Raw genomic sequence first — 26,422 nt, 5'->3', positions numbered from 1 at the left:
TCCAGGAATCTTGCTAGTACAAAATTCACACAAAATGGCTGCTTATTGTCATGAATGAGCAAACACTGGAGCAAGAGACTCACCGTAGATCTGGGCAGGATTGAACGACCACAGCCCTCTTTAACACAGTGTTAAGAGGGCTATGATACGACCACTTTGATACCTAGACCTAGAGATTGATACCTTGGAGAGCTTTCACCTGCAGACCTTCTAGTGCTATATTCTGTACTGCTAATTAATAAACTTCCACTTTCTGCGCTCCACGGACCTGCCCGTACTTAGATCTAAGCAGTAAACGTGGATTTTTTAGTGGAAAAAATAAATGAAAAACAGCATGGACACATAGAGCTCAGTTTATTAAAAATAATTCATCTCTTATACTCTTAAATCTAAATATTCACAAAACTATCAAATAAATATACAAAAATACGAATATAAAGTCAATATATATTTAAATTGTACCTGTTTCATTTTGTGTATAAATGTGGATATTTGGCTCTCTTTGAAACTTCTGTTTCTTATTATATTCCGAGTGATAAATTCGTAAGTTTTTTTGTTCCATAAAAATGTATGTAAAAGTATTGTATTTGTATTGGATGACATTGAGAAAGTTTACTTTTCATCTTGAATATTCGAAAGTTATGAGAATTATAAACACTTTACAGTGGAATCAATGAAAATTCTGAATTATATGATTTAATTCTAAACTCTCCACCCCAATAGGGCATCGATGAGGAAGACGACAGCATTGATGATTGCTAAACTTCCCTTGATCAAACCGTAGTTTTTACTATCGGCTCCGCCATCTTTGAAAGTGTCAATGTTGTAATATCCTGCTCCAACGAAAAGCACGACTCCTACGATGGAATAATAGAGGTCAATTTTGGAGCCAACGGCTGAGTCAACCACTTTTCCTGCAAAAAAAATCGTACATAATCGGATCAAGTAAAATTGATATTATTCAAGTTGATTGACCAGTCTAACCAATGTTAGTGCGCAGATCTGCTCATATTAGCTCATTTATTGATTCCTGATGTACCAACTTATTGAGAGGCTACAATCAAAACATTCCAGGAGATGTATATAACGAAATAGAAAGAAAAGAATAAAAAAAGCCAAAAAACTTGATCTGCAGGCTGCTCACTCATTGATTTACCTAAAGGTTGAACCTAACTGATCTAGAGGGTCTGTTTGCTGACTTTCTGAACTTTAACACGTAATACTGATCTACTTTGAACACTGAAGCTATAACTGGTTTGGCTAGATACTGAGCTGCTGGCTCAGTTGTTGCATTTTGTACTCCTTCTTGTTTTTGTGTGTTGTTTCGAATAAATATGTTTTTTTTTAAACGATTACTGTTGTTAGAAGGCAACAGAATGAGAATGAGAATAATTCAGAGGAATATGAAAAGGAGATTGAAAAAATCAAGTACCTAAATTCAGTTAATCGACCATTACAAAAAAAATTTATCGAATTGAAAGAAATGCTTTGATTGGACTGAAATATATATAGAGGTGCGATTTCATTATCTACCTATAACACGAGCTTATTCTTGTTATTCCTGTTTTCTAAGAATAGCTAGGTTAATTTTCAATCTGATACGGATTGAGTTTCTATCAAGTTGTTGATGAACTCACCTATAAATAAACCAGCAAGAATGATTGTGAACCCAGCGAATGCTCCTATAGAAACGATTTCTGCTGTGCTGTTTCCAGTGTGACTCTTGGTGTGGAGGAACAAGCATATAACAGCGAGAGCCTGAAAGAAAAAGAAGCAGATGCTGTAGAAAATTCTTATGTTATTATAGCGAATTTTAATATACTTAATTGAAACAAATGATACCTAAAAAGTTTGCTTGATGGTATATAATGCCACTTTGGCCACTAAGAACTGAATAAGAAACAATTTATTTTGAAGCAAGATATCATTTATGTTTTTGTTCGACTCTTAGAAAATCTGCATTAAATTAACTGCTACATTCAATAAAAGTTTCACGTCAATAACTTCGAAACTATTTCCATCAGTCATCAACGAATAATAACATCCTCACCTCATTCAATATTCAACAGGTTATGATTTTTTCACCTAATGCAAAACAATTCCTCCTTCTGCTATTTTTAGATCTGACACATTTGAACAGATATACGCACAAACCGGAAATATTAGACAGACCATGAGCTTCATGCAAATTGAACACAATTTCTCATTCTTACAAACTGGTAGGTAGTGTTGAACAGGTGAATCCGATACTTGCAGTTTAAATTCCAAGGCAAAAAATCAGTATTATACGTTTGTGGGGCAAGGTCAGAATTGAGAATTCCAAAGAAGCCAGTGAAGAATTGAATAACTTCACCTATTATGGCGCATTACATCATGGTTTTATAATCGTAAATGATATGTGGTAGGTTTAGGCGTTGTTATTTCATTAATCCATTGGATGGATAATAATAATAATGAGCTTCACGAAACGGGGAAAATTACTTCCATTGATAAATTCATTGTAATTCGAGGATAAATTGAAGATATGAAGAACAATTTGTGTAATAAATTGCTGTGAAACATTTAATCGAATTAAACTTTAAATTCTTTAGAGAAGGTAGTGGAAGAGTCCAACATAATCAAAAACCCACAAAGGAGATATTTTTGGGAAAAACTTATGCACTGTCGAAAAATTGAATTGCGTGCATGATATATAAACAATAACAACAAGTTAATGTCACTATTATTCAGTGTCGACTTTTCAACAAAACATCTATAATAAATTTTATGTTTCCATGCGCTGAAGAACGAATTTTTTTATTAATAATGTATTTTGGAACATTGGAATATGCATACCGACATGAAATGTTCGATTTAAACTCTGAGTCCTAACAATGATCTGTTATGTTCACTAAATTCTTATCTTCTTGAACATATACATTCGAGCAATGCAAATAATATTATTTTGAAACGTAATTTTCCTTATCAAATCGTCAGGTCTATTTCATTATATCGATTGAGTCATATCGAGAATGTGGGAAATATAAATTTTTATAGATTGTGACTTGTATATAGGTATATACCTACTTCATTATGCTAGGAAATAAATTTTTCAATCGACGATATTAGTTAATTTTATGATATCGCTACGAAGCATAGCAAGTTTTTCCACTTATTCGAAGTTTTAACAAAAAAATATTCCATTTGGCATGATTTTTGTCAGTCTATTACAATAGAACTCACGTGGTACTAGTGGGGCCACAATTGTTAAACAAATTGAGTTATCTTCGACTTATAATACATATTTTTGGTGATAATGATGAAAGGAAGATGATTCATTCAAAAGGATGACGAAAGATTCCTTAAATTAGCCTTCTTTCGAAAAACAAAACATGCTTCACATATTGATATGAGAATATTTTAATTTCTTACTGTCAATAGAAACTCAGAAGAGAATATGTATTCTCATCAATGGGAAGCATGTTTTGTGAGGTGAACACGTCTAACAATTTTTTTACCCAGTAAAAATTTTTCAGTTGTTTTAATTTTCGTGTTTGAAAAAGATTGCTAGTTCAGAAATTATATTATAATAGCAGAGGATTTGAAGGGAAGGATTTAAAGAAGGAAGAACCGAAAATGAGAATTATGTTTCATTTTTCTGAAAGAATAAAATGGGTTCAATATAATCATTCGTTTTTTAGAGTGGGCTTAATTTTAGACCTCATGTTGCAACAGCAGAATTCCTTTTAGCTGAATAAGTGTATAGCTTTCAAGATCAATCAACTGTTCTTTTTAGGCTACTAAATTCATTAGAAAATTGCATGGATGAATAACGTCAGTGGGATTAAGCACTCACGAATTACATTTGGAGTACACCAGTGGCGTATCCAAAACCCGAATGGGTGCTAGTAGAATAAGCATATCTGTGCTTAGCCTTAGCCAAAATTATGGTCATCCGGAAAATTGATGAAAATCGATAGCTATATTCTCGTTTATAATGAAAAATCCAATGATGTATTGTATAATGAATTTATGCACCTACTATTTCGGAAAAAAGTAAGTAAGTATAACAATAATTTTCGAATAAGTACATACGATCAGCGTAATGCATCTGAGAATGCCACCATGAAAGTGTCATCAGTTTCCAAGAGGAAAAACAACAACAAACGGTGAAATTTTCACGAATTTAACAAAATAAACAAAAAACATACCAACTCAATGGCTTTGATGATGGTTATTCTGTTGATTGCCATCGTGGAAAATCTGTTGCTTCCAACAAACACTGAACAACGTTATTGATCGGGCAATTTGTCTAGACTAGACGAAGTCTGGATACGTACAGCCACAGTCCAGGAGTGCACTCAACAAAGTGAAATTCTGTTGATCAAATAAAAGTTGCCGTGGAACGGATGGCGTGGTCTGGTTTCCGAGCATGGCTTGATCCCTGACACACATTCGTGACATCACTTCTAAAAACGAGTTTGGATAGCCGAAGGTATGAAATTGTTGCTGCTTCATTTCATCAATGATGTAATGGTGGAAGGTGGAAGCATTGATGACTCATTTTGTGACGTCGCTGCTTTGTGAATATTATTGTTGATAGGAAGGATTTCCCACTTGTTTATCTATAAACATAGTCCAGTAAACGACGGTGAAATATTGAAAAATTTGACCCCTGAGATGCATCGATTTGTATGAAAGTTTAGGTCATCTTGACCTCTCCTTCATAATCGACCCCATGTCAATGTTTCCTCGTTATTTTAAGGCTTGCATGGAAAGGACCCTCAAAAATCAACTCATGAAAAACTTAACTAGGTTTTCCAAAGCCTAAAACTAGAAGATCAACTTTTCTTTGGAGAAGGATTTACAACTGACTAATATGAAGATTAAAATCATCAGTCCCAACTGTCAGTTAAAAAATCTCCTCAACCCTAGGTGTAGGAGCTATCACCCCTTAATTCTTAAAAGGTAAAAGTGGGTGAGATTTAACTCAATTCAAAGATCACTTGTCCCTCTACATGAATACTATATGGTTTGCAAATTTTTATTGATTCCTTGAAGTAGTTACAAGAGGTGACAATTTGAAAACTTGCCACGCCAATTATGTCTCGACAAGGATGTTTTCAAAGAAGAAGCCAGAACAGGTCAATTTTTAAAGGAAGGGGACATATTTTGAGCAAAATTGTTAGCCGAAATCTCCTCAAACCTAGGAGGCTATCACCCCTAAATTCTTCATAGGGAATAGAGGGTGAGCTAAGCCTCAATTGGAAGATAATATGTCCCTCTACATAATACTATTGTCTTCCAATTGAGGTTTAGCTCACCCTCCATTCCTTATGAAGAATTTAAGGGTGACAATCCCCTACACCTAAGATTGAGAAGATTTTGGCTTACAATTTTGCTAGAAATATGTCCCCCTCCGATTGAAAATTGACCTATTGCGGCATTTTCTCTGAAAACATCCTTTTTCACTAAACTTCTTGAAATCCATCATGAATTATATCATCCACATATCCTAGATTGACATGCACTTCCATATGACTCAATTTTATTGAATGATGATAAAGATATCTGATAAGATCTCATGGTACTTAGTTGGTAAGATAAAATATTGAACGAAATACAAAGCTGCTAATAAACTACACATTCTTGTGAATCGGTACTAGTGAAATAACAATTTGTAGTACTTTTTATAGGGTTATTTTACAACTATACAATATGGCCCTCAATAGAACTATTGTAAAAGGTATTCAGTTGGTGAGTCTTTATATTGATTCTGTAATAGATTGAGCTGATAACTAATATCAGAATTTTTTGCCATGTGCAGGGTTTCCTATAAACATTGCGATCGAATTCAGGATATTGATCTCTGAGGTATTTTACCTCCGGACAAAAGCCTAAAGGAGCTTTACAATATCCTGTATACCTAATAGATGAAATTATCACAGTTTTCATCTTACTTTCTTTTATCTGAGTTTGTTGTATCATTTCCCATCCAAATGTTTTCATGTGTGTCTAGCCTATGAAATTTAAAAAAATATTTTTTTTAGGTGATCACACTGCTCTGTTTATGTCTACATACACAATCTAGAACCTCAAATTTCTTCACGGAAATTGTATCCATAACAGCGTTCGCTGGTTTCTTGATTATAATAGCAGGATTCTTCATTGGTGAGTTGAATGTTGAAAGATATCCATTTTTCTTTAAAATTATTTTCACACAGGAGGATCGTCGCCCCCAAAGTTGGAGATTTTCTATGCCATCGTTGGATTCGCATTCTTTGCAGCGGCAGCATACCTGAATTTCCACAAATTTCACAATGCGTTTGATAGTGACGAAAAAACATTCGGTTTCATAAAATCAGGATTATCGCTTTTGAATTCAGTGGCTTTCTTGTTGGAGGCAGTGCTAGTCTGGAGAGGTATGTTGTGGTATTATCATTTTCTGAAGATAGTTTCGTTTATCCTTTGATTTTCAGATTAACAGTAGCTTTTAAGGAAGCATGGAATTATGAGGAAAAATTGGGGATCATGATTGGGAAACGATGACTCATCCATATGTCTATTTATCGAAGTAATTCGTCACACTTGAATCAACCTAATTTCATCAAAGCTGGATTGTTGTGATATCGAAACTTATTTATCGATATCTGTATTTGTTCAATTTATGGTGAATTTTTTATCAATAAATGAAATTGTTTTTTGTTACAACATGAAATTCCAATTATTGGTTTGATAGAAAGCTGACCTCTGACCTTTTTATTCACATCAAGGGATATTTTCTAATTTCTAGGTTTTTATCAGACTTTTCCCAATCTCCCATTTAATTTACGGGTAGATTCGGGTAGCTTGGACAGTCCTGTAACTTGGGACAATTACCTCCCTTGCAGATTTCTTTGTTTCCTACCATTTATGAGTGAAGGGACAAACTTATAAGATTGTGTAGCGTCTTTTCGGTTAGTTTAACAATTAATTCCTGTTGAGTTTGCCGTACGTGACCAGAGCGTTTGAATTGACAGGAAAAATTCACGAATTCAGGAGAGTAAAAGCGCGTTTTTTATGACCCTTATACTTTCTAGTGTCTTGTACATGTGTTTCACTTTGTGCATGAGTAATTTTTTTCTGGATACGTGGGATATTGGATACGTCATGAAACAAGGTTGTTTACAAATCAAACGGCAACACGGATCTCATTCATTTATTTTGTTGTTTCATGGGGTGACTTGGGACAATGCCGAATAGATACAAGCGGCGCATTGGCAGCAGGAAATATGCCGAATTTTCGCAGGATATTATTATTTACGTTATTTCCACAAAGAAATCACCAAAGAATGAAAAAAAAGTCCCCTTGTTTTGTTTAGTTTTTTTACATTTGAGTTGCATTATATTCACTTTTGCTGTAATAGCGCTTTATCATTTAATTTCCTTAACGAATTTTAACTATATATAATCACAAATTCTAATTTTTCAAAATTATACACTGTCCCAAGTCACCTATTCCATTTGAGAATTGAGAAATCAATAGATTTTAACTTGTGACCCAAGCCTCCCAAATCGGTGGGTGACTTGTGACAAGTATATTTTATTTTTTCAAAATTTATATCCGAATTCTGAAGCATGGTATATATCCTAATCAATAGTCTGAGTCATTAAGCATATTCGAACCTCTTTTTAAGATAAAAATAGGTCACCGTTTTGAAAATAAGACAAGTTGAATTCAACAATCGTCCCAAGTCACCCGAATTTACGGTTGATCGGAATTCTGTAGTTCAAAATACTCTAAAATTCAGTGGGGTTACCATCTAGGGCAGGGGCGCGTCCACAAGGGGGTAATTATATATTATAATATATAGTCTTTGTCTAGACTCTAGAGCTTAATAAAGGAACAATAAAGTTGCAAAATGTCGCTCATTGAGAAAATTTGATGTTTTCTTCTCCTACATATTCCTTATCCTTATCCTACGATTTCAACGCAGTGATTAATAACCAAGCAATACAATATAATAAAACTACTATAACTAGGAGAATCATATCTTCAATTGAAATGAGTAAAAATGAAGGAAAATTCAATTCCCAACCAAATAATGAAAACAACCCTCAAGGCCAAAACTTTATTTCCTGCTTTACGATGATACGGCATAGGAAAACAAAAGAGCACACAAAACTTGGCAGGTCATAAAACAATAATAAGCATTTCTGTTCAAATATTTCTTGATGATCTCCACTTTAACACTTATAGAAACAACAGCGTAAGAAACAGGGTCAACGTTTCTTCTTGTGTACCTTACTACACTGCCTCCTTCTATAATATCTATATTTTTGTCTTGATCGTCTGAATGCAGCACGTCTAGGAGTACCTTTCGTCGAATCATTTTCGTTCGAATCTGTGTCTGTTTCGTATCCGTCACTGTCTTCATCGGAAACTGAAAGAATCCCACAAAATAAAAAAAAATATATTTCGAACCTAAGTCGGACCTGTCGCCCATGAACTATGACAACATGTCCGGCCTAGATCCGCCACAATTATATACAGGGTGAGTCTTTGTACATTTATTATAACAGAAGATTCCTGAGCTCCAAAGAAACACCATTTTTTTGAAGGAAAATAGTCTTTCTTTAGACCTCGAGAGTATACGTTTGCAATATATGTATAACTGTCGACAAACTGCCATTGAAAATTAACTTAACATGAGGAAATGGATATGCCTGTGAATCTGGGTGGATCAAAACGTTAAGTAAAAAAATGTAATAAGCTCACCATTTCTAGGAAATCCGAACCCTTGTGGAATCCTGAAAAACTCTACGGTATTCACGTCTTCAACGCTTCCCAACGTTGCTTTCCTCTTCATGGAGCAAATGTTACCTTTCGTGCATTCATCATAGTTCTCACACGTTTCAGGTTTATCTTGACATTCTTCACAGTTTACGCACATTTCATGAGTTTCCTGCGACTTGTCTTCTCTGTCCACATCAACCGATGAAAGCTCGCTAGATTCCAACTGTACAGCCTTGCATGTGTCGGGTTGCTCACAAACACACTCTTCGCTTTTCTCCGTCTTCCTATAGCAAATTTTGATCTCGCTGAACTGATTGGTGCAGTCAATCTCTATTATCTTCGCTTTGGTCGGATCCAATTTATCGATGTATCGTTTTCCTCTCATGAGGCTCAGTTTGACTTGGGAGTTTTGGCATTCCACGAAATTCTCATCCTTGTAAATGTTTTCCCTCTTTTTACCCTCGAAAGTGTCCTTGGTCACGTGGACTCTGACGTCGTTAGCTCCAAGATCGTAGGTGGCAAAGAAAGGCTTGTCCTCGCATTCTATTCTGTGCTCCATCGATTCCGCGGATCTTATGGAAACATGGTCCATGTCGTCTTCTTCCTCGTTCAGGTATATCGTGTAGAATAATTTCCCGTACCGCTGCAGCCTATCGTAAACTTTCTTCCTCTCGAAAAGCACCATGGAATCTTCGGAGAATACTATCAATCTACCGTCTTTCTGTCTATCCCGTTTTCTCTCCCCAGCCAGAAAATCGTCTTCGGATGATGACGTTTCCAATTCTTCTTCCTCCAGTTGGGGTTCTATGATTTCGCTGGAAGCTATCTCCCTCAAGACTGGATCTATCCTCCCGAAAAGAGAGATTCTACCCGGGTCCTGTTCTTTCTGATTGTATTCTCTCTTGTGGAGGTAGAGGGTCGAGGCGTTCGCCTTTGGATACCTCAATTTCGACCTCAAAACTTTCCGTTGCTTCAGCAGGTTACCCTCCGTTTTTATCAAGGGATCTACCGGTTTTTTTTTCGCAACTTCCTGGGTTTTTTGAGAGACACCCAGCGTTTTGAACCACCCGAACATCTTTTTCGTCGCCTCTTTGCAGGTCAGTTTGCGTTTGGGTTCCTTACTTGGAAGGCTCCCTTTTTTTTCTTTTGGTTGCACTTCCACACTCGCGTGGTAGATGAATTGATCATTTTTGTAAGGGTTAGGGACATCTCTAACGCGACTTGTGTCATCAAGAAGTCTCGTATTCTTGTTATAGTTTCGTTGAACTATATTTGGGGGATGTTTCAAGCTCCTGTCTGGGACTATGAAAGTTTTGGCGTGAAACATTGATGAATCTTGAAGATCTGACTTGATTTTCGCTGAAGTAAGTCTTCTGATATCGCCTGGTTTAACTTTTTCGATATCAGAGGAGGACCCAAGAGCCGTTTTGGAATAAAACGTTGAGGATTTATGAAGGGAAACATCCCTTTCACTCTCCGAAGATTGGTCACTTTTTCCCTTGATATTAATCACTGGCAAATAGACTTCATTTTTGGTTTTGCGTTCTTTTCTCAAGAGTAAGGAACGCTGTTTTTCATAGCGATCAAATAATTTTCTTCTGGTTTTCCTCCTCATTTTGATAGGTTTGGAACACTCCCTCTTTGGAATTTGCTTGAAATCTGATGATCTACTTAACGATGGGAGTAGGGAATTTTCTTGTTCTTTTTCGGCTTTCGAAAATATGGGGTTCTTCTGGAGGTACGAAATTTTTCTATTATTGAATGTATATCCTTGTAGGAATTGTTTATTGAAATCTTTACTGTCCTGTACGTTCAGAATTTGTTGTTCTGAGGTCGTAAGTATGTCTAACAGTGCACTGAAACAGTTTTTATCAAGGGTGAAGCTTTTCGATAACTCCAATGAGATGCTACTATTAAATAGAAAATCTTTAATGGTTTCTGTTTTTCCGAAGGATATATATGAAATAATCTTACCAAAATCATTTCTGGGTCCTTGGAGACATCTACTTATCGACTGCAGTGAATCATTTTGTTTCAGAAAGGTTTGAGATATTTCTGGCCTATGTTTTCCTTCATCCTTTACTACCTCAATGATTTCTGTATTGAAATTTCCAATCATGAGAGAAAATGAGGATATTTGTCGATTTTCCACAGGAAAACTTTTATCTAAGAGATTTTCCGAATAATAAGTTGAAAAATACTTGGGACACCCATTGAAAAACCGTTCAATCCCATTTGTTTCATCAATTTTCGTTTCCCTACACATAGAAGAAGGAAATTTTGGTAGTGAAACAGTCATTCTTTTTTTGTCAAGGGTATCACTTCCAGAACAAATATTATTGATACTTCTCTTATTTATTCCACATTCTTTACGTAAATTCAAAGAGTTTGTTTCCTTTTTTCTTAAACCTATACATTGTTCGAATCTCACACTTCTTTCAGATGTTCGTCTACCTTCTATTCTGTCCTTTCCATTAGAGTTTTTGATGGTGTATCTTACTATATTGTCTTCTGAACCTGAAGAGGTTTCTCCTTCCAAAATTCTACGAAGGTTTATTTTCTCGCTGATACTCCTAGTTAATTTCTTCTTGAAGTTTTTAGAGGAAGAGCTGTTGTTTATCCGATTGTCCTTTTCAGTTGTGCCAGACAAATTTTTAGTTGCTTTCGAACAGCAAATTTTGGACCACGATGCTTCGTTTTCTTCTATGATATTTTCAGAAACAGCACAACCACAAAGAGATGGATCCTGGGGTATGTCGCATGCTGAAAAAAATTTATAACTCACATCTGATTCTGTTGAAGTGACAATGGGTCCAAGAACATTAGATAATGATTCATCGTAGGAGGCATTGTCAGATATCTTTTTTCGACTTCTGAAGGATCCACTTGAAGTACTAGGTACCTTGATACATTCACCAAGTTCGAGATATTGTCTTCTTCTGGTGAATGTCTTTGTATTAGACTGAACTCTTTGCGTCTCCTTGGATGCGTTCACTGAAACGCAAATATTTCCAGAATCATCGCGAATTATGGATTGGGAAATATGTTTGAGACAAGGACGTATGCTCTGAATACCCCTCACTCTTTTCAATTCAATATTTCCGCAGTAATCACTTCCTCGTGGATGTTCCTCCGGTACTACAGAAACGCGAATGGAAGTTCTGTCGACTTTTCTACCACTAATATCTTGTTTGGAACTTGGTACAAAGAGTCTTCTTTCTCCAAAGTTTCTTCGACGTTTGAAAACATTCAGAGGTCCATGAGATATCGAGGCAGAAGAACCATCAGTTGTTTTTTTACAACATTTGATCCCGAAAACTGGAGTTTTCAAAGAAGATGATGACCAAGCCTCATCGATGTCTATCACTTTGTACTTGGTCGATTCATTTGAACCCTTTCTCTTCGAGCAGTTAATGCGTTTTCTATTCATGGATGGTGATGGTTTGCTCAAAATGTCCTCCATTTCTTTAGCTCTATCTAGGGAAATATCTTCTAAAATATCTGCATATTTGGCTAACTTCGCTACGTCTATTTCATCTTCTGCCCAACTCAGTTTTCTATCACAAGATTTCTCAGGCTTCGTTTTCTTACGTCTATATTCATGAAGCTTGCCTTCATTTGAATCTGATTTCGAAATTTTTCCAGTTTTAGTCTTGACCCTTGTATTACTTCTTTCTCGAGCTTTTTTGAGGCCCTCTTTCAATATATCATCAACAAATTTCAGAGCATATTGCTCGATCTCTCTCTTTTGGTGAGATTTCTGTGGATCAGTTCTTCTAGAGCTGATTATAATTTTTGCTTTAGAGTCTTTTGTTGCTCCGGTAGATTCTTCTAAGTTTGACCGATTCCTTACAGAGGAAGCTGGTTTGAAGATATGAACTGAAGACATTTTCTTATCGCTACCATTTATCAACTTTGATTCATTCAGTTTTGAGTCTGTATTCGCATCCAGGCTTTTGGGCACAAGAAGATCAGAAGACTTTTTATTATTAGTGTTTTTCATCAACTTTGGTTCTTTTAGTTCTGAGTTCTGATCTGTTTCCTGCTTTTTTGACTCAGTTATTTCCCCCTTGAAGTGTTTACTCGATTTATATTCTTTGAGTTTTGAATATTCTTTCATATTCTGTGTTTTTGACTCGTTAAGGTCAATTTTCTCTTTCTGGGCATAATTTATTTTATTCTTATCATTTTCGTCATGCTGTTCTGGCTTTAGCTCCTTATGCTGTTTAATTTCATCGTTTTTTTCAATTCTGATATTTTTATTGGAATCTAACTTTCTTCGACGTTGCTCAATTGCTTTAATGCTCTCTTCCAGTAAGGAATCGACAATTCTTTGTGCTTTGAGTCTAATATCAGGATATGAATGTGCTTTATTCGTGTGTTCGAATTTGTTCTCTTTTAATTTTTGATCTTTCATTGAATCATCGATATTTTTTGTGGCCGTTTCTAAATTTTTCTGTTGGATTTGTGGCTTTGTTGGTCTTTTGCTGATTTCATTTATGATAATTTTCTCTTTAGGGATGCTAAAACTATCGGTATCCATATTCAATTTCTTCTTATTACACTCTATGTAGTCTTTTCCTTTTGGCTGTTTCCGTTTAAAGTTTTGTGTATCCATTATGCTATTTTTTAATTGATCGTTCAATGAAATACTGTACCTTCTTTTTCTATGATGTCTGCTGATTGATAAATCTACTCCCCTCACAAGAATGGATGAATGACGTGAATTACTTTTCCCACTTTCTTCATGTTTAATATTCGATTGTTTCACATAGATTTTACTTTTTTCCGTATTATTCAGTGGTTTTTCTGGAGGGCATTTTCCCTTCATAATTTTTTCTTGGGATATCACTTGATCCTTCATAATAGGAGCGCATTTGCAGCTTTCTTTAGTCAGGAGTTCAATTTTTGGTTTCACTACAATTTCGGTTTTCGACATAGTTTTTCCATAAATTGGGGGAGTATCCTTGGTTTGTTGTTCTTTGAGTGTCGCCAATTTTTTATCATTACATTCGGTAATTCGACCTTCAAGAAGATATCCAAGGCCAAATAATGAATCCACCGTTTCACAAGAAATATCCTTAACAACATTTTTCGTTTTTGTTTCAATTTCGTTCGTTCCAACATTTGGAATGAAGGAAGAGGTACCCTTAGCACTATAAGGACTTATATATTTATCTCTTCGTATCTTGGTTTTCTTCCTCAGCGAAGCAGATTCATCCATGGTAGTATCAGTGAATTTTGTATCGTACAAAATTTGGTCCTTTGTTGGTTCAGTTAATTTGATAACAGAAAATTGCTTGTGCTTGGAATATTCCTTCGGTATGTTTTGGCTATTTTTGTTATTGAATTCACTGAGCTGACCTTCATATTTATTAGTAAAAGTTGGAAGTTTTATTGAGTCTTTCTTAGTGTTTGATTTAACAAGACTTGATTCACGCGATGGTGTGATATATTTTTTAATAGTTTTATGTTTGACTTTTATTCCTTTTTTCTGTTCCGAATCTGTTCTCTTAAGATCTAATTTATTAATTTTCTTATCAGTAACATTCGATTTGGAATTGAGTTGTTTATGACGTGAGCTTTTGGTAGTTCTTTTATTTTTTTCTGGTTTGTCAGGACTCTCAGATAGGTTAGTGATTGAATTTGCTTTTGGTTCGAATGTTTCTTGTTCTTTTTTCTTCGAGTTCTCCTGCTTATTCCTTTCCATTTTTGTTTGCCTCTTTTTTTCTAGAATAGACTTCAGTTTCAAAATTAGCTGTTGATCCCCACCCTTTGTACCACTTTCAATTTCATTGATAGTTTTCTTTTTGTAATCCTTGTTTTTCATTGTAATGACAGCTTTCTGTTCATTTGATGGGATTGGCTCTTTTTCATAATTCATTTTGTTATTATTGACCCTTCTGCCATAGCCTCTTGATTTCCAAAGTTTTCCTGCTTCTTTCTGTTTCTTTTCCTCTTCTTTATCATATTTCATATCAACCTGACTTTTGCGCCTACTTTGTTCCTCTGAATGAATTCGTTTTCTTCTTTGATAAATATTTAATGGATGATTTTTCAAAGTTTGTTCCACTGAACTATCTCTTCTTTTTGTTTGTATAACTTTTTTTTCATTTCGACCTCTAGTCTCATTCAAGTTTATTTTTATGTCTATTGAAATATCATTTTGGCTCACCAATTCTTTCTTCGTTTCGCTTATTTTATTCCTTTCGAAACCTCGATGTTCTTGTATTGGTTGTATTGAAGGTGCCGTCAGAGGTTTTTCGTTTTTGTTTGAATTCATTTTATTTATATCTAGATCAGACTTGGAGATTCCCTTATTTTTCTGAAGGTATTTTGTGAAGATTGAGCGTTTTTCCCTCTGTTCCTTTTTACGTTCAGGCTTTTCTTCAAAGGATTTTTTAGATATCAATGTTTTTGATGGAATCCCGATAAATTTTTGGGAGATTTTTCTATCAATACTCTCAGTTTCTTTATCGGAATCAATTCTTTCTTTTGAAATTGTAAAATTGTTGGCATCTTTTTTCTCTTCATTCCTTTTGTCTTCATCATATTTATCCAAAATAATATCTTTACTAGAAGATCTTGCTCTTTTCTCTGAAGTATCGTAAAATTCCTCATCGGAAGACATTTTTTTCTTGTCTTTCTGTTCCGTTTTTCTTGTTGAAAATGTATCGTTTTCCATGATTTCATTATTTGGCAAATCCAGATTTTCTGTACTTGTAGACACATCAATTTTTTCAATGGATGAAGATTCAATTTCTTGAGAAACCATCGATTCTTGTTCTGTAGAGTTATTTTCGACTGTATCTCCTTCTTTGAAATTCTGACTGGAACTTCTTGATGGGCTGATTGAAATTGTCGAAGCATTAGTACTGATTTTCGGTAAATTAGTCATATCTGTCTCTATGTTTTTTAATTTATCGTTTGCATTTGTTTCGGAAGTGTCCTCTAAAAAACTGACTTTTTTCGAAGATCTTTTACTCGTGCTGCTTATGGAATATTCACGATTTAAAGCTTCTATACTGATGTCTGATGATTCCCTACTCATGTTAGAAGAATTATCAACGATATCAGTACTTAAACTAATTTTTTTAGTCGAATAATCCACCATAGTTTCGTCATACTCAATGTTTTCCCGACAAACACATTTTTTTTTCATCATTATTACTTTGACTAGTTCTCGCAACTTATTAGCCCTTTCTTTCCTTTTTTCTTCATCTATTGTAAAAGGTTTATCAGAAATAACTTCATCTACATTTTCATGTGAACAAGGTTCTTCGATGGTTTTTCCATTTTGGTTATAGTTTGTGATCGATATAATCCTAGTTTCTTGTTCGAAATTTTTTTCATCAACTGTCTTTTCCATTGCTTTCATATGTTCAAAACTGTGAAATATTTTTTCTTCCGAAATTTGATTTTTCTTTATACACGAACTTTTTATTATATCCATCATTTTTTCTAATAATTCACGTATTCTTTGCTCTCTTTGTATTTTATCCTCGTAGTTTCTACTGTCTTGTTTTTTTTCCTGCAAGCTTGTTTTTGAGTCATTATGTTTCATTTCAGTGTTACTTCTTTTTTTGTCTTCGAAATCGAGTCTCATGTTATTAGGTGTTTGGATACATGTTATCTTACAAGAATTCTTCAATGGACAACCACAAATGTTTGGACATTCCATTGTATTTTTCAATTTCTGCAAGATTTTGTCTACTGCTTTTTTAACATCTTCAGGGTTTTCTCTACAACACCCGAACATAAGTAGAGGTTGTGATGATCTGGCATCAATTTCGATATCTCTTTTGCAGAGGGACCCTGATTTCAAACAGCTCTTGAATTTTTGGTGATTATTAATCGAAAACAACAAATCTGAAAACTTTTTGTTGATGGGTGCAAGAAGATCTGTGATTTCTCTCAACGAAACTTGTTGGAAACTTTTAGTTTTAGTCGTTTTCAATGATAGAAGTGTATTTGAGTTACTTGTTTCAATGTCTTCAGTATCATCTAATCTTCTATTGTTTTTTTTAATCTTTTCTCTTTTTCGTTTTTCTCCGGTATTCAAAATATCCTTCAGTTCTTTAGTTTCTTTTAGGGGAAGTAAAATTGGGTATAAAAGCTCACTGTTTCGATATTCGAAATCGGTTTGCTGATAAAAATGTTTCGCATAAAAATACAATAACTTTTGTAGTTTTTCGAAATCGTATTGCAGTGCATCTTTGGAATTTGTGTTGGGTATTTCATTTGACTGTTTCGAAATTAGTTCGGATGGTATTTCTTGTTGGACATTCAAATCCTTAATCCTCAGTGCACATGCTTTGTTTTCTCCTGCCGCTGAAATAATACATAATACAGAACTAGGATTGATGTTCAATTTAATGGAGAATAATTTGGATGGAGATGAAATCCATGTATTGAGAATACATCACATTAGGAAGCCATATCCTTAGAAGGATGATGAAAATTATAGTCCTTGTCATATCTCTCCTTGTTTTTGAAGATAAACCTCTCCATTCGATGAATGTACTCAATCAAGTCTTTATGTCCCTTTCAGACGAACATTATCTAATGTATCCTAGAGTAGGTAGACTCAGCATTACTTACTTTGTATTTCTTTGGAATTATGTCCCACATCGCACTGTTTCCCAAAAGATGGAGTCGAATGACTGTCGAATTTTCCATTATGGGAAGGATGATGATTGACAATTGAGAAATTATTGTTACTGGGAAGTAATACGATCTTCTTGAATAAATTGTTGAATTTTTTTATTGCCTTAAGTTCAGCTGTGGAGTAACAATGTTCCCTGTGTAAGTCAGTAGGAATCCTGTAAAAAAATTGGAACCAGAATAGATTTAGCAACATTTTTTTAGTGCTCCTTGGCCAATTTTAGCTGAAAAGTGTAAATTTATATCACAAGTTGTGGTAATTGAATTGATTTTTGCATTCCCTTCAGAATAACTTTGCAGTATGTGATTATTACTATACTGTATGTATAAAGAACAGTTTCATTGGCAAAAGTGAAGAAATTAAACACAATGAATTGAGAAAAATATATTTCAGACATTCAGAATTTTAACGTACACGAAGAAAACTATATATTGAAAATTAACAAACAATATAAAAGAAGCGAAAAACAAAAAACACCCTGAAGAACTAGTCAAACCTTCATGTTAGATTTCAATTTTTGGACAATTTTATGTTTGACCCCCTTATTGCTCAAATAGTCGCAAAACTTAGGCTTCACATCGTACAAAACTAGTTCCTCTTTTGAATTGGACAATTTCACCACATATTTCTCTATATACCGATCTTCAGGACTCGATAAATCAGACTTGGAAGAACACATTGATACGGCCCTTCTCGTTTTTTTATCGCATTTATCCTTATGTTTAAGTTTCGATTTTTCTCCTTCGATTTCACAACTTGTGGACCTCTTTCTTTCATGATGTTTGTCCTTCGCTTTCTTATTTTCGATTTTTTCTATTTTTTCGATCGCATAACGAGGAGTGAATTCATAAGGGCTTTCTACACATTTGTATGATTTATCGATGAGAAAAGGAAGACACTGTTTGGTGTTTAAGTAGGATCGATGATGACGAATCCTTTTAAGATCAGATTTGTTGGAATCTACGGACCCTTGGCTGTTTATAACAGTCGGAAGATCGGTTTTGATCATTTTAGGAGGGATTTCCTTCACGAATCTCTTCGCGTAGATTCTTTCTTCGCAGATTCCAGATTTTAAACCTTTTCGTTTCTTGGTGGATTCTATCTCACAAAAGTTCTCCTTATTCGGATCCTTCATGAAGAATTTCCTCTCGAACTCGAACTCGGTGTTCAGGGTGGTCGAAGTGAGATTTTCACAACTTTTCATTTCCTCATATTGCGTAGATTCGTGTTGCAAGATCATCAGGTGACTGCGCCTAGGTTTCAGGTGTTTTTTCGTGTCGTAGCTCTTCTGGTATCTTCTGGAAGTTGGGGGTTTCGGAGTACGAGGTTTTTTCCTCATTTCACAATCGACGTACTGAGTACCCTTCTCCACGAGGATGCATTTTTGTTTGGCGGAAGACAAGGAGTGTTCTGATGATTTCAATTTTTCGGTTAACTCAACTAGCAACCTACTTATGACAGTGGTATCATTTAGTTTCTGGGTATCGTTTTGTTTTGTCTCCGAATTCCCATCGGCTTGTAAGACCTGATGACTTTGGTGCTTATTCTCTGTTATTTGTGTGCAAGCGTCCTCGCGTTTGTTCAAGATTTCATCGCTTTTGGTCAGTCTAATTCCACCTTTTTCATCTCCAACTTTCTTGCTCTCAAGTTTGACCTTTCTCCCGGAAATTCTTGATGAATCCGACTGACAAACTTGGAGTTTCTTGTTGTGAACTCTCTCTACTAAGTCGTACTGAGTGTCTGAGTTTCTGTACGACTTTTGTATGGAGTTAGTGTATTTCTTTGGACTTCTCTTATCGTACTCGTAGTGATAGGGATTGTAGCTCCTAGAGTCTTCCTCCATGTAAAGCCAGTTATCTGAGTTTTTATACTTGGAGCTTTTAGGGTACTCTTCGTAGGTGTAGTACTCAAAGGGATCCCTGTAATCGCTGTTGCGTTGTTTTCTTGAGGAGGAATACGTGACTGGAACGTTGTGACTGAAGTAATCGTACTTGCTGTAATCGTAGTCTTGGTACTTGTACTTTTTATATTCTTTGTCTCGGTATGTGAGGAAATTGCCGTAAGAGTAGGAAGGTTTAGTTTTTGAAGGTACGTAATCTTTGTAGGAGTTTTGGTATTCAGTCTTCGTAGGGTACCATTCTAAGCTTGGGGAAGCACAGTACCCATCCTCCCATTTAACCTTCTTCGAAGTCCTCAAAGTGTTGGAGGAATAGTAGGGTTTACTATTGGTTAAAAAATCCGAATTGGTTTTTTTACTGGTACTGTCTTCGCGAGGTTTGTTCTGGTTCTGGATCGTTTCCATCTTATTGGGAACCTCGATTTTCAGTAGGTCGCTGGTGCTCCTCACCAAGGAAGGCTTCAGAACGTTGTGTTTCTTAGTGGACTGTTCCAAAGGCGCCTTGAATTCCGGAAACTCCTTCGTGGAGAACTGCAAACCATTCGTTTGATTCCAATAGTAATTGGTTTTTTCGTGCAAACGATTTACTTGAAAGTGCTTGTGGTAGGGCTCGGTCCCCGGTCTTTCCGAAGGTCTCGGCATGTCGAAGTTTGGCCTTAGGGACAGTTCCGTGTTGACGTCTTTAGTCGACCTGACGATTTCGGGCTGTTGAAATTTGTGGACACGTTCGTATTTTGCCTTTCGTTGGCGCCAGTAGTTGTCGTTCATGGCGAAATCTAGAAAAAAATTTGCGATAAGGCCAGGGTATCACAGTTTTCTACATTTCTTTCTGTTTTATCGTCATTTCATTCTGGATCTGTTCGATTATTGATCGGACTATTCTTTCAAGTCATCGAGAAAGGTTGTCACTGACGGATTACACAAGAATATTATAAACTGCTCGTCAAAATCTAAGAGTATTAGCAACGTTATTTTTCTGCTAGGTACCTTTGTTTTTTTTTACTCAATACAGTTTTGACTGTATCACTTCAACGCTTTGGGGGGAAATTAGGTACACTGAAATAACTGAGGTTTGGAAATAAGTAAATATGCAGAAAAATCCAGTTTTCCTTTGAAATAAGTATAGTTTTTAAGGTAAAAATAATAGAAACTACAGAAATGATGTATGTATAACAAAAAAGCAGGGAAAAATTGCTGAAATTTGGAAGAAAAGAGAGCATCATCTCACATAACTCTTTCTGCCACATTAACTTTGTGGATCTGTAAATCACTGTTGTCATTTCTTGGACAAAAACTTAACTTCATCATTTCGTGAGAATAGAAAAAATATACACCATAGATCAATCAGATATCGAATTTTTATTACTTGAGTAGTCGATAAAGGAAATCATTCGAATTCAATTCAATTTTCACATTCGTTTGAAAAAACTGCCTTTTCCATTAGCCACCATAGGGAAAGATCTGAACCAGTTATGTCCTTCAAAAGCTTTCTGTGTTTCCTCAATAGTTCCAATTTGATGATAAACACGGAACTCCTTATGTCATTCTTTTCAGGAATACAAACAGTTCGATTTACATCTAGACTATTCACATTTCTTCTTCTTATCTCATCGAATTCTTCAGTTTCTTGAAATAAACATATCGAAGAATCACAGAAGAATATCTCGGAAAATAGAGAAATTTGATATGAGTTCTTGACCGAAAAGGGAAGGTTGCTTGAACGTTTTTTGGTTGCTTTCATTTTGTACTTTGATTCAGTTTCTATGTTTTTGTAGAGATTTTTGCGTTTTTTCGATTTCTTCGCAGTTTCTTTGCTTCGGTTTCTGTTATTTTTCTCCTTTATTTTTTTCGATTTACTTCTTTTTTTCTCAGTCGAAGGTGATTGTTGTTTGATAATGAGGATCTTGTCAACCTCTTTAAGTTTCTTCGAGGCTTTAGGGTTATAAGGTGGGGCTTTAAGAGCAGGCGTATTCAATTTCTTGGTTACTTTGGGTTCATCAAGACGACAACTTAGTCCAGTGTCAAATTTTCTACATGAGTACCCTGTTACAGAGTGATATCCATCATAAACCTCCTGAAATGATGGTTCTCTAATCACAGGACACTCAAAGTGAACCCTCTTGTTCGGATTTTGAATCGTGATATTCGTATTTCTAGATATACTCTCCAGAAATTGAGAATTGATCGGTGACGAAATGCATCTATCTCTGCAATTCTCAATCTCACTGAGTTCACAATTTGGCGTATAATTGCCGAATTTCTTCTTCATTTCTTCGATGAACGCAATTTCGGATTCAGTGAGAACTGAGAAATTTTCATTTTGCAAACTCAAGCCAGAGCTATCTCTGCGTTTTTTCAGAATACTTTTAGGGCTCGTTCCTTCACTTGTTGAATCATGATCTTCCCTGGCTGTTTGGTATGTTATTCCGAAATTGCTAACATCGAATGCACCACTATGTTCTGGCAATGTGCAAAAAAGTATGTCGCTACCATATCTCAAGATAGTTTTTGGCCTTTGTTCTAATGATTTTCCTGGCCTCTGTAGTTTGCTGCAGTTTTCATTGCATTGCTTTAATATGGATATGGATGCTATTGAATCATTGAATTGCCCATTAAGGCTCTCCTCCAGGGCTCCTGAAACAGAACGGTTTACATGCTTACAGTGCTTTTGAGCCCTTACATTTTTCTTCCTCTCACCTTCCATAGTAATTCCGATGTTCTTTCTGGTGAAGCATGAGCCTTCTATGGAAGAAAGCTCATGTGGTTTAATCCTCATCGAGTCTGTTTTATTGTCTTTCATTTCCTTTTGTTCAACTTTAACTTCAGGATGATTTCTCCTAATTGGAGCCTTATAATTCTTTTTCTTAGGTGACCTCCTCTCTTTATGATTCTGACTGTTTCCAGGTTGTGCGGTGAACGCTTTTTTCAGTTCATTACCGAAGTGTTTTTCTTCCGAAGAATATTTGATCCTCATTGAATACCCTAAGGCTCGGTTGTAACGTTCAAATTCGAACCTGTCAAAATGGTACGGCATTATCAGAGTTGAGATAGGTTCAAACTTAAACTCAGCTTGAGCTTAAACTATACAACTGGGCCTTATAGTCATCCCCTTTCCTCATCAACAAACCATAAGACCACTAGAAACATTGACTCCCAATATAGGCCTGCTGGGAATGGATACAAAGGTCCCCTTTTACACTTCAAGTTCAAGCTGAGTTCAAGATTGAACCCAGCTAAACTTTGACGAGTCCATACAATTTGACAGGTGTTGAACTAGGTTCAACCATAGACATAAAGAGAATGGAGCAATACTCGCATAAAACTGTCTCCTCTGTAGAAAGATAGAAAGGTAGAAAGCAATGTCCATTACATGTCTGCGGACATAGACGTGAGTGTGGACTAATCAAGATTTTAGAAAAAGTCAACTATTTGTTGGGTTGTTTCTTTCTCGTTTTTCTGCTCTATGTAACTGTAGAACCGGACCTAAGCGAGTTACGATTGACAATTTACCAAAAAATCATGTCTTTGGAAGCATATTTCTTGATCTGTTACACTTTTATTACTGAAGCGTCATACAGAATCATCGTTTGTTCCATTTTATTTCGTGATATTTCGAGTAACATCATCGTTGCAAGTGCCATAAATGCTCATTCCTTGTATATCCTCCTGTCCATTCCCGATGGTTGTCATCAAGTTCTCCTCTGAACTTGTTTCCTTTTCACCCTTCACAGTCACCTGCAGATTATCGCATAACCTCAACAACGCAGTTCGTGATCTCGAACCCTCTCTTTTAGTCCTCAAGGCGTCTGGATTCAAAACAAGAGAAATTCGACGTTCATCTTCATCCCGATCAGCCACACTGGTCGTGATGTTCAGTTTGCGCCCCAAGAAGTTCAGATCCACTGTTCGAGTGACCGGTGCTTTCTCGTTCGTCGGACATTTATGGACGAACCTGAGGACTAAAGTGTTCAAGGATTCTTTAGGTCGCACAGCTGTCCAATCGTCCTCGAGATCATCTTCTTGCGCATGTGATCTTGGACCGAGGATTGCCAGAGCTTTCTCGAATGGGAACTCTAGCTCTTTCTTTCCGAATTGACCAGTTGCTGAAACACCAGCGCTAAGAGGTAGGGTTTCCTCATCAAAAGACACTCGTCTACAAGGTAGTGAAGGTTCGAAAATGAACCTTGAAGACTTCCCCGCTTTTTGCCTGGAACTCGGTGAAGAGATGCAGTCTTTTTTCCTTTCATCTTTCGATGCATCTTTGTCTACGAGTTCCTCACTCAACGTCACAGTAGAAAGTCCAAACTTCTCACTGAAATCGGTGAATTTTTCGTCGAAAAGAAGTTTTTCTAAGTCTTCTTTCAAACTATCCACATTGGGATATTCCACGTCGTTTTCCATTTCGTCTTTGAAGGATATTTTTCTTTTACTTCTCGATTCTGTGATTTTTTCATCGGGAAAAATATTCCTGGCTAGTTGTTCCACAATTTCCAGTAAACTTTGTGAAATATTTTTGGATTCATTTTGGTCATCAGATGGAAGTTCAGCCTTCTTCGAACGAACATTTCCTTTTTCATGTTTGCGTGAAGTTTTTCTTCCAAGCTCTGTAGTATTATCAGCTTTCGATCCATACTTCTCATTCCCTATTTGGTCAGATGAGCTTGGGGACTTACGTCTTCCACCTTTTCTTTCAGTTTGTGTAGATTTATCTTCGTGTAACACAATCAACAGTATTGATTCCTTTTCAGATAGCTTCGACAGAGAGTGATACAATCTCTTCTTCTCCAGTTTACCATCTCTTACCACTAATCTTTCTTTGGATGGGGCCAAAGAAACACTCAATTGCTTCCTTTGGTTTCTCAATTTTCTGATCGATTCGAGAGATATTCCAGATTCTTGCATATCTTTCAAATATTCATCCAGTTTCGATTGTCTCAAGCTGTTGTCTACATAAATAGGTTTTTTTATTATTAATTTCTCATTTGTTCTCACCCTGGGTAGTTTGGAAATCGATTCATCATCATGTGATCTCTTTTTACACAACGCTGAACGACCAGGTTTAGGTTCAAGTATCTTTGATTGAGAGTCATCAGGCTCAGTTTGCAAACTGAATGCTGAATCATCTTCCTTCTCGTTAGTAGTCAGTTCTTTAGTCACATTTAGCCTTTGGTCTGATCCTTCTTCAGTCCTAGCTTTTCCTCCAATACCCTCAGGTTTGGATTGTTGGATTAATGAAGAATTTTTATCGATCGATCTCATAGAAGGCAAGCTCTTAGTGAAAGTGATTCTGGATGTGCCTATGTCTGAGAATAACCTGGATAATTTGGCAGTGAAACTCTCCTTAGGTTTCTCGGCAGAAAGGTTTTGCTCCGTACCAATTTTCTTATTCGATAGAGATGGGAAAAGTAGTAAAAACGGGTTGATGTCTTTCTTGATCTGTGTTGTCATATAAACATTGGTAGATCGAAAGTTTTTATGTTGTGAACTATGTGAATCTTTTAGGTTCTCAGGATGGTTCTTTTCGTTAGGATGCCATTTGTCTACCCATTCCTCGAACCTTGAATGAGATTGAGATTCAGTAGGATTGTTGATGTGATGCGAGTCAGTCTCAGGTGTGACAACATTAGAACTCTCATTATCCTCCGTAAATATGTTGAAGAATCTTGACAAAAAGTTTCTGACTAATGTTAGTTTATTCCCTTCGTTATTGCGCTGGTTAGAACAATTGATTATGGGCATATTTCTTTCTCCTAAATGGGATTGTTCTGCAGTGGATTCTTCTTTGCTTTCATCTTCACATTTTAACATAGGAATACTTTCGTTAGCAAAACTGTCGAAATCATTTTGGCATTTTTCTTTCCCAGTATGCGTCTCATCGGATTCATCTGTAATAAACCGACGCAATTTGAAATTTTTCTCGTCTGTATCAAATTTGAACACTTGATGTTCTTGTGCCTTTTTTCTTTTATAATTCTTTTCTCAGAAGAGAACTTTTTGATTTTGCTGTTCCACCGAAGGTCAGTTTTCCCGATAGAGACACAGACAATTCTCCGTCTCAGAGAGTTTCTTTACCTGTGGGATGATGTAGTAGGAATCACCAAAATTTAAAATTTTTAATTTCCATTTGTACCACAGAATTCTGGAAATTCATAATATTGATCATCTCTGAAGTTTTTCAAGACACTGTGAATATTTCTGTAGTGTTCTTCTGACTGATGAGTATAACACAGCTAAGATTAAATTCTTTTGATGGCTGTAGGCTCAGATGTTTCTTATAATTGACCTCTGTTCTGAGATTCAATGCATTTCTAGGTTCATATCTACATAGTGATAAAAACGGAGAGCACAAATTTAATGCCTTGGGTGTTAACCATTGCTCAAATTATATAAGACAACTACATATATAAGAGTTTGTCATATACTGCAGATATTTTTCATCTTTAAATATCATATTACCCAAAACGGCGCATTATACGAGAGAATATGAAAAATACTTTAATTTTTCATGGTCGAAGTGAGCATTCAATTTATTTTGAATTTTTGGTATTTTATGATATGTAATGGTCATAATGGAGAAACTGGAAGTTCTGGGTAGAAATATATGTATTCTATACGAACTCAAAAGCAGCTATGTTTTTTAACCCAGTTTATTCGTATCTTTCTCCTGATGGAAACGTTAAAAAACCTTTTACTCAGAAATTTATTCAGTCTCAAACTTTTTCTGAGTGCATGTGGAAAATAATTCGAATTCAAATTACTAACCTGGAATGTTTACTGTGTTTACTTTCATTCTGTAATTGAACCGGAATAAACTGTACTTGATTTTCTTGGAAATTAACTTCAGTATCTTCGCTTTCTGAATAGTTTGGTTCGTATCTTATTTTATCCTTGAAATCTCCACTGAAATACTGAAATGAAAAATTTTCGTTTTCGATGCATTTAATCCCAAAAAAAATAACTTACTTCGTCAGAATGGGACATAATTCATCATACTCGCAAGAATTTTGTACCTACAGGTAATTTAGATGAACTTCAACACTTTACAATTTTGACATTTCGAATTTTTATTGAAATCATCTCAGATGACGGTTTCACAAAAATTAGA

General features: G+C 35.6%; 4 protein-coding genes across 4 annotated transcripts; 1 reads left to right on the top strand and 3 right to left on the bottom strand.

Annotated features, from left to right (window-relative positions):
• Positions 1–337: 337 nt before the first annotated feature.
• On the bottom strand, positions 338–4,394 carry LOC123317352. Its single transcript, XM_044903831.1, has 3 exons — positions 4,191–4,394; positions 1,638–1,758; positions 338–914 (listed from the first exon to the last, which is right to left on the bottom strand). Exons 1-3 carry the CDS (start codon positions 4,230–4,232, stop codon positions 703–705), a joined length of 375 nt encoding a protein of 124 aa, XP_044759766.1. The 5' UTR covers positions 4,233–4,394; the 3' UTR covers positions 338–702.
• Positions 4,395–5,577: 1,183 nt separating this feature from the next.
• LOC123317353 lies at positions 5,578–6,703 on the top strand. The gene is made up of 4 exons (XM_044903832.1): positions 5,578–5,736; positions 6,030–6,150; positions 6,204–6,401; positions 6,459–6,703. The coding sequence occupies exons 1-4, from the start codon at positions 5,698–5,700 to the stop codon at positions 6,461–6,463; spliced, it is 363 nt and encodes a 120-aa protein (XP_044759767.1). The 5' UTR covers positions 5,578–5,697; the 3' UTR covers positions 6,464–6,703.
• Positions 6,704–8,076: 1,373 nt separating this feature from the next.
• Positions 8,077–14,992, bottom strand: LOC123316575. The gene is made up of 2 exons (XM_044902720.1): positions 8,738–14,992; positions 8,077–8,402 (listed from the first exon to the last, which is right to left on the bottom strand). The coding sequence occupies exons 1-2, from the start codon at positions 14,730–14,732 to the stop codon at positions 8,242–8,244; spliced, it is 6,156 nt and encodes a 2,051-aa protein (XP_044758655.1). The 5' UTR covers positions 14,733–14,992; the 3' UTR covers positions 8,077–8,241.
• Positions 14,993–17,789: 2,797 nt separating this feature from the next.
• Positions 17,790–26,409, bottom strand: LOC123316578. Its single transcript, XM_044902725.1, has 3 exons — positions 26,281–26,409; positions 26,080–26,225; positions 17,790–20,093 (listed from the first exon to the last, which is right to left on the bottom strand). The coding sequence occupies exons 2-3, from the start codon at positions 26,105–26,107 to the stop codon at positions 17,911–17,913; spliced, it is 2,211 nt and encodes a 736-aa protein (XP_044758660.1). The 5' UTR covers positions 26,108–26,225; positions 26,281–26,409; the 3' UTR covers positions 17,790–17,910.
• Positions 26,410–26,422: the final 13 nt, after the last annotated feature.

The sequence above is a fragment of the Coccinella septempunctata genome, chromosome 7, assembly GCF_907165205.1.
Source record: "Coccinella septempunctata chromosome 7, icCocSept1.1, whole genome shotgun sequence".
NCBI lineage: Eukaryota > Metazoa > Arthropoda > Insecta > Coleoptera > Coccinellidae > Coccinella > Coccinella septempunctata.
The sequence above is the reverse complement of the archived record's forward strand: the minus strand, read 5'-3'. Positions and strand labels throughout refer to the sequence as shown.

Excerpts from the sequence above, each read along its gene's own strand:
- LOC123317352 (XM_044903831.1), bottom strand. The coding sequence starts at position 4,232 with ATGGCAATCAACAGAATAACCATCATCAAAGCCATTGAGTTG. Across the intron at positions 1,759-4,190 it reads TCATCAAAGCCATTGAGTTG|GCTCTCGCTGTTATATGCTT; the intron begins GTATGTTTTTTG and ends TTTTTCTTTCAG. Across the intron at positions 915-1,637 it reads TCTTGCTGGTTTATTTATAG|GAAAAGTGGTTGACTCAGCC; the intron begins GTGAGTTCATCA and ends TTTTTTTTGCAG.
- LOC123317353 (XM_044903832.1), top strand. The coding sequence starts at position 5,698 with ATGGCCCTCAATAGAACTATTGTAAAAGGTATTCAGTTG. Across the intron at positions 5,737-6,029 it reads TTGTAAAAGGTATTCAGTTG|GTGATCACACTGCTCTGTTT; the intron begins GTGAGTCTTTAT and ends TATTTTTTTTAG. Across the intron at positions 6,151-6,203 it reads AATAGCAGGATTCTTCATTG|GAGGATCGTCGCCCCCAAAG; the intron begins GTGAGTTGAATG and ends ATTTTCACACAG.
- LOC123316575 (XM_044902720.1), bottom strand. The coding sequence starts at position 14,732 with ATGAAATATGATAAAGAAGAGGAAAAGAAACAGAAAGAAGCAGGAAAA. Across the intron at positions 8,403-8,737 it reads GTTCGGATTTCCTAGAAATG|TTTCCGATGAAGACAGTGAC; the intron begins GTGAGCTTATTA and ends GGATTCTTTCAG.
- LOC123316578 (XM_044902725.1), bottom strand. The coding sequence starts at position 26,107 with ATGAAAGTAAACACAGTAAACATTCCAG. Across the intron at positions 20,094-26,079 it reads AAACACAGTAAACATTCCAG|ATTTCGCCATGAACGACAAC; the intron begins GTTAGTAATTTG and ends ATTTTTTTCTAG.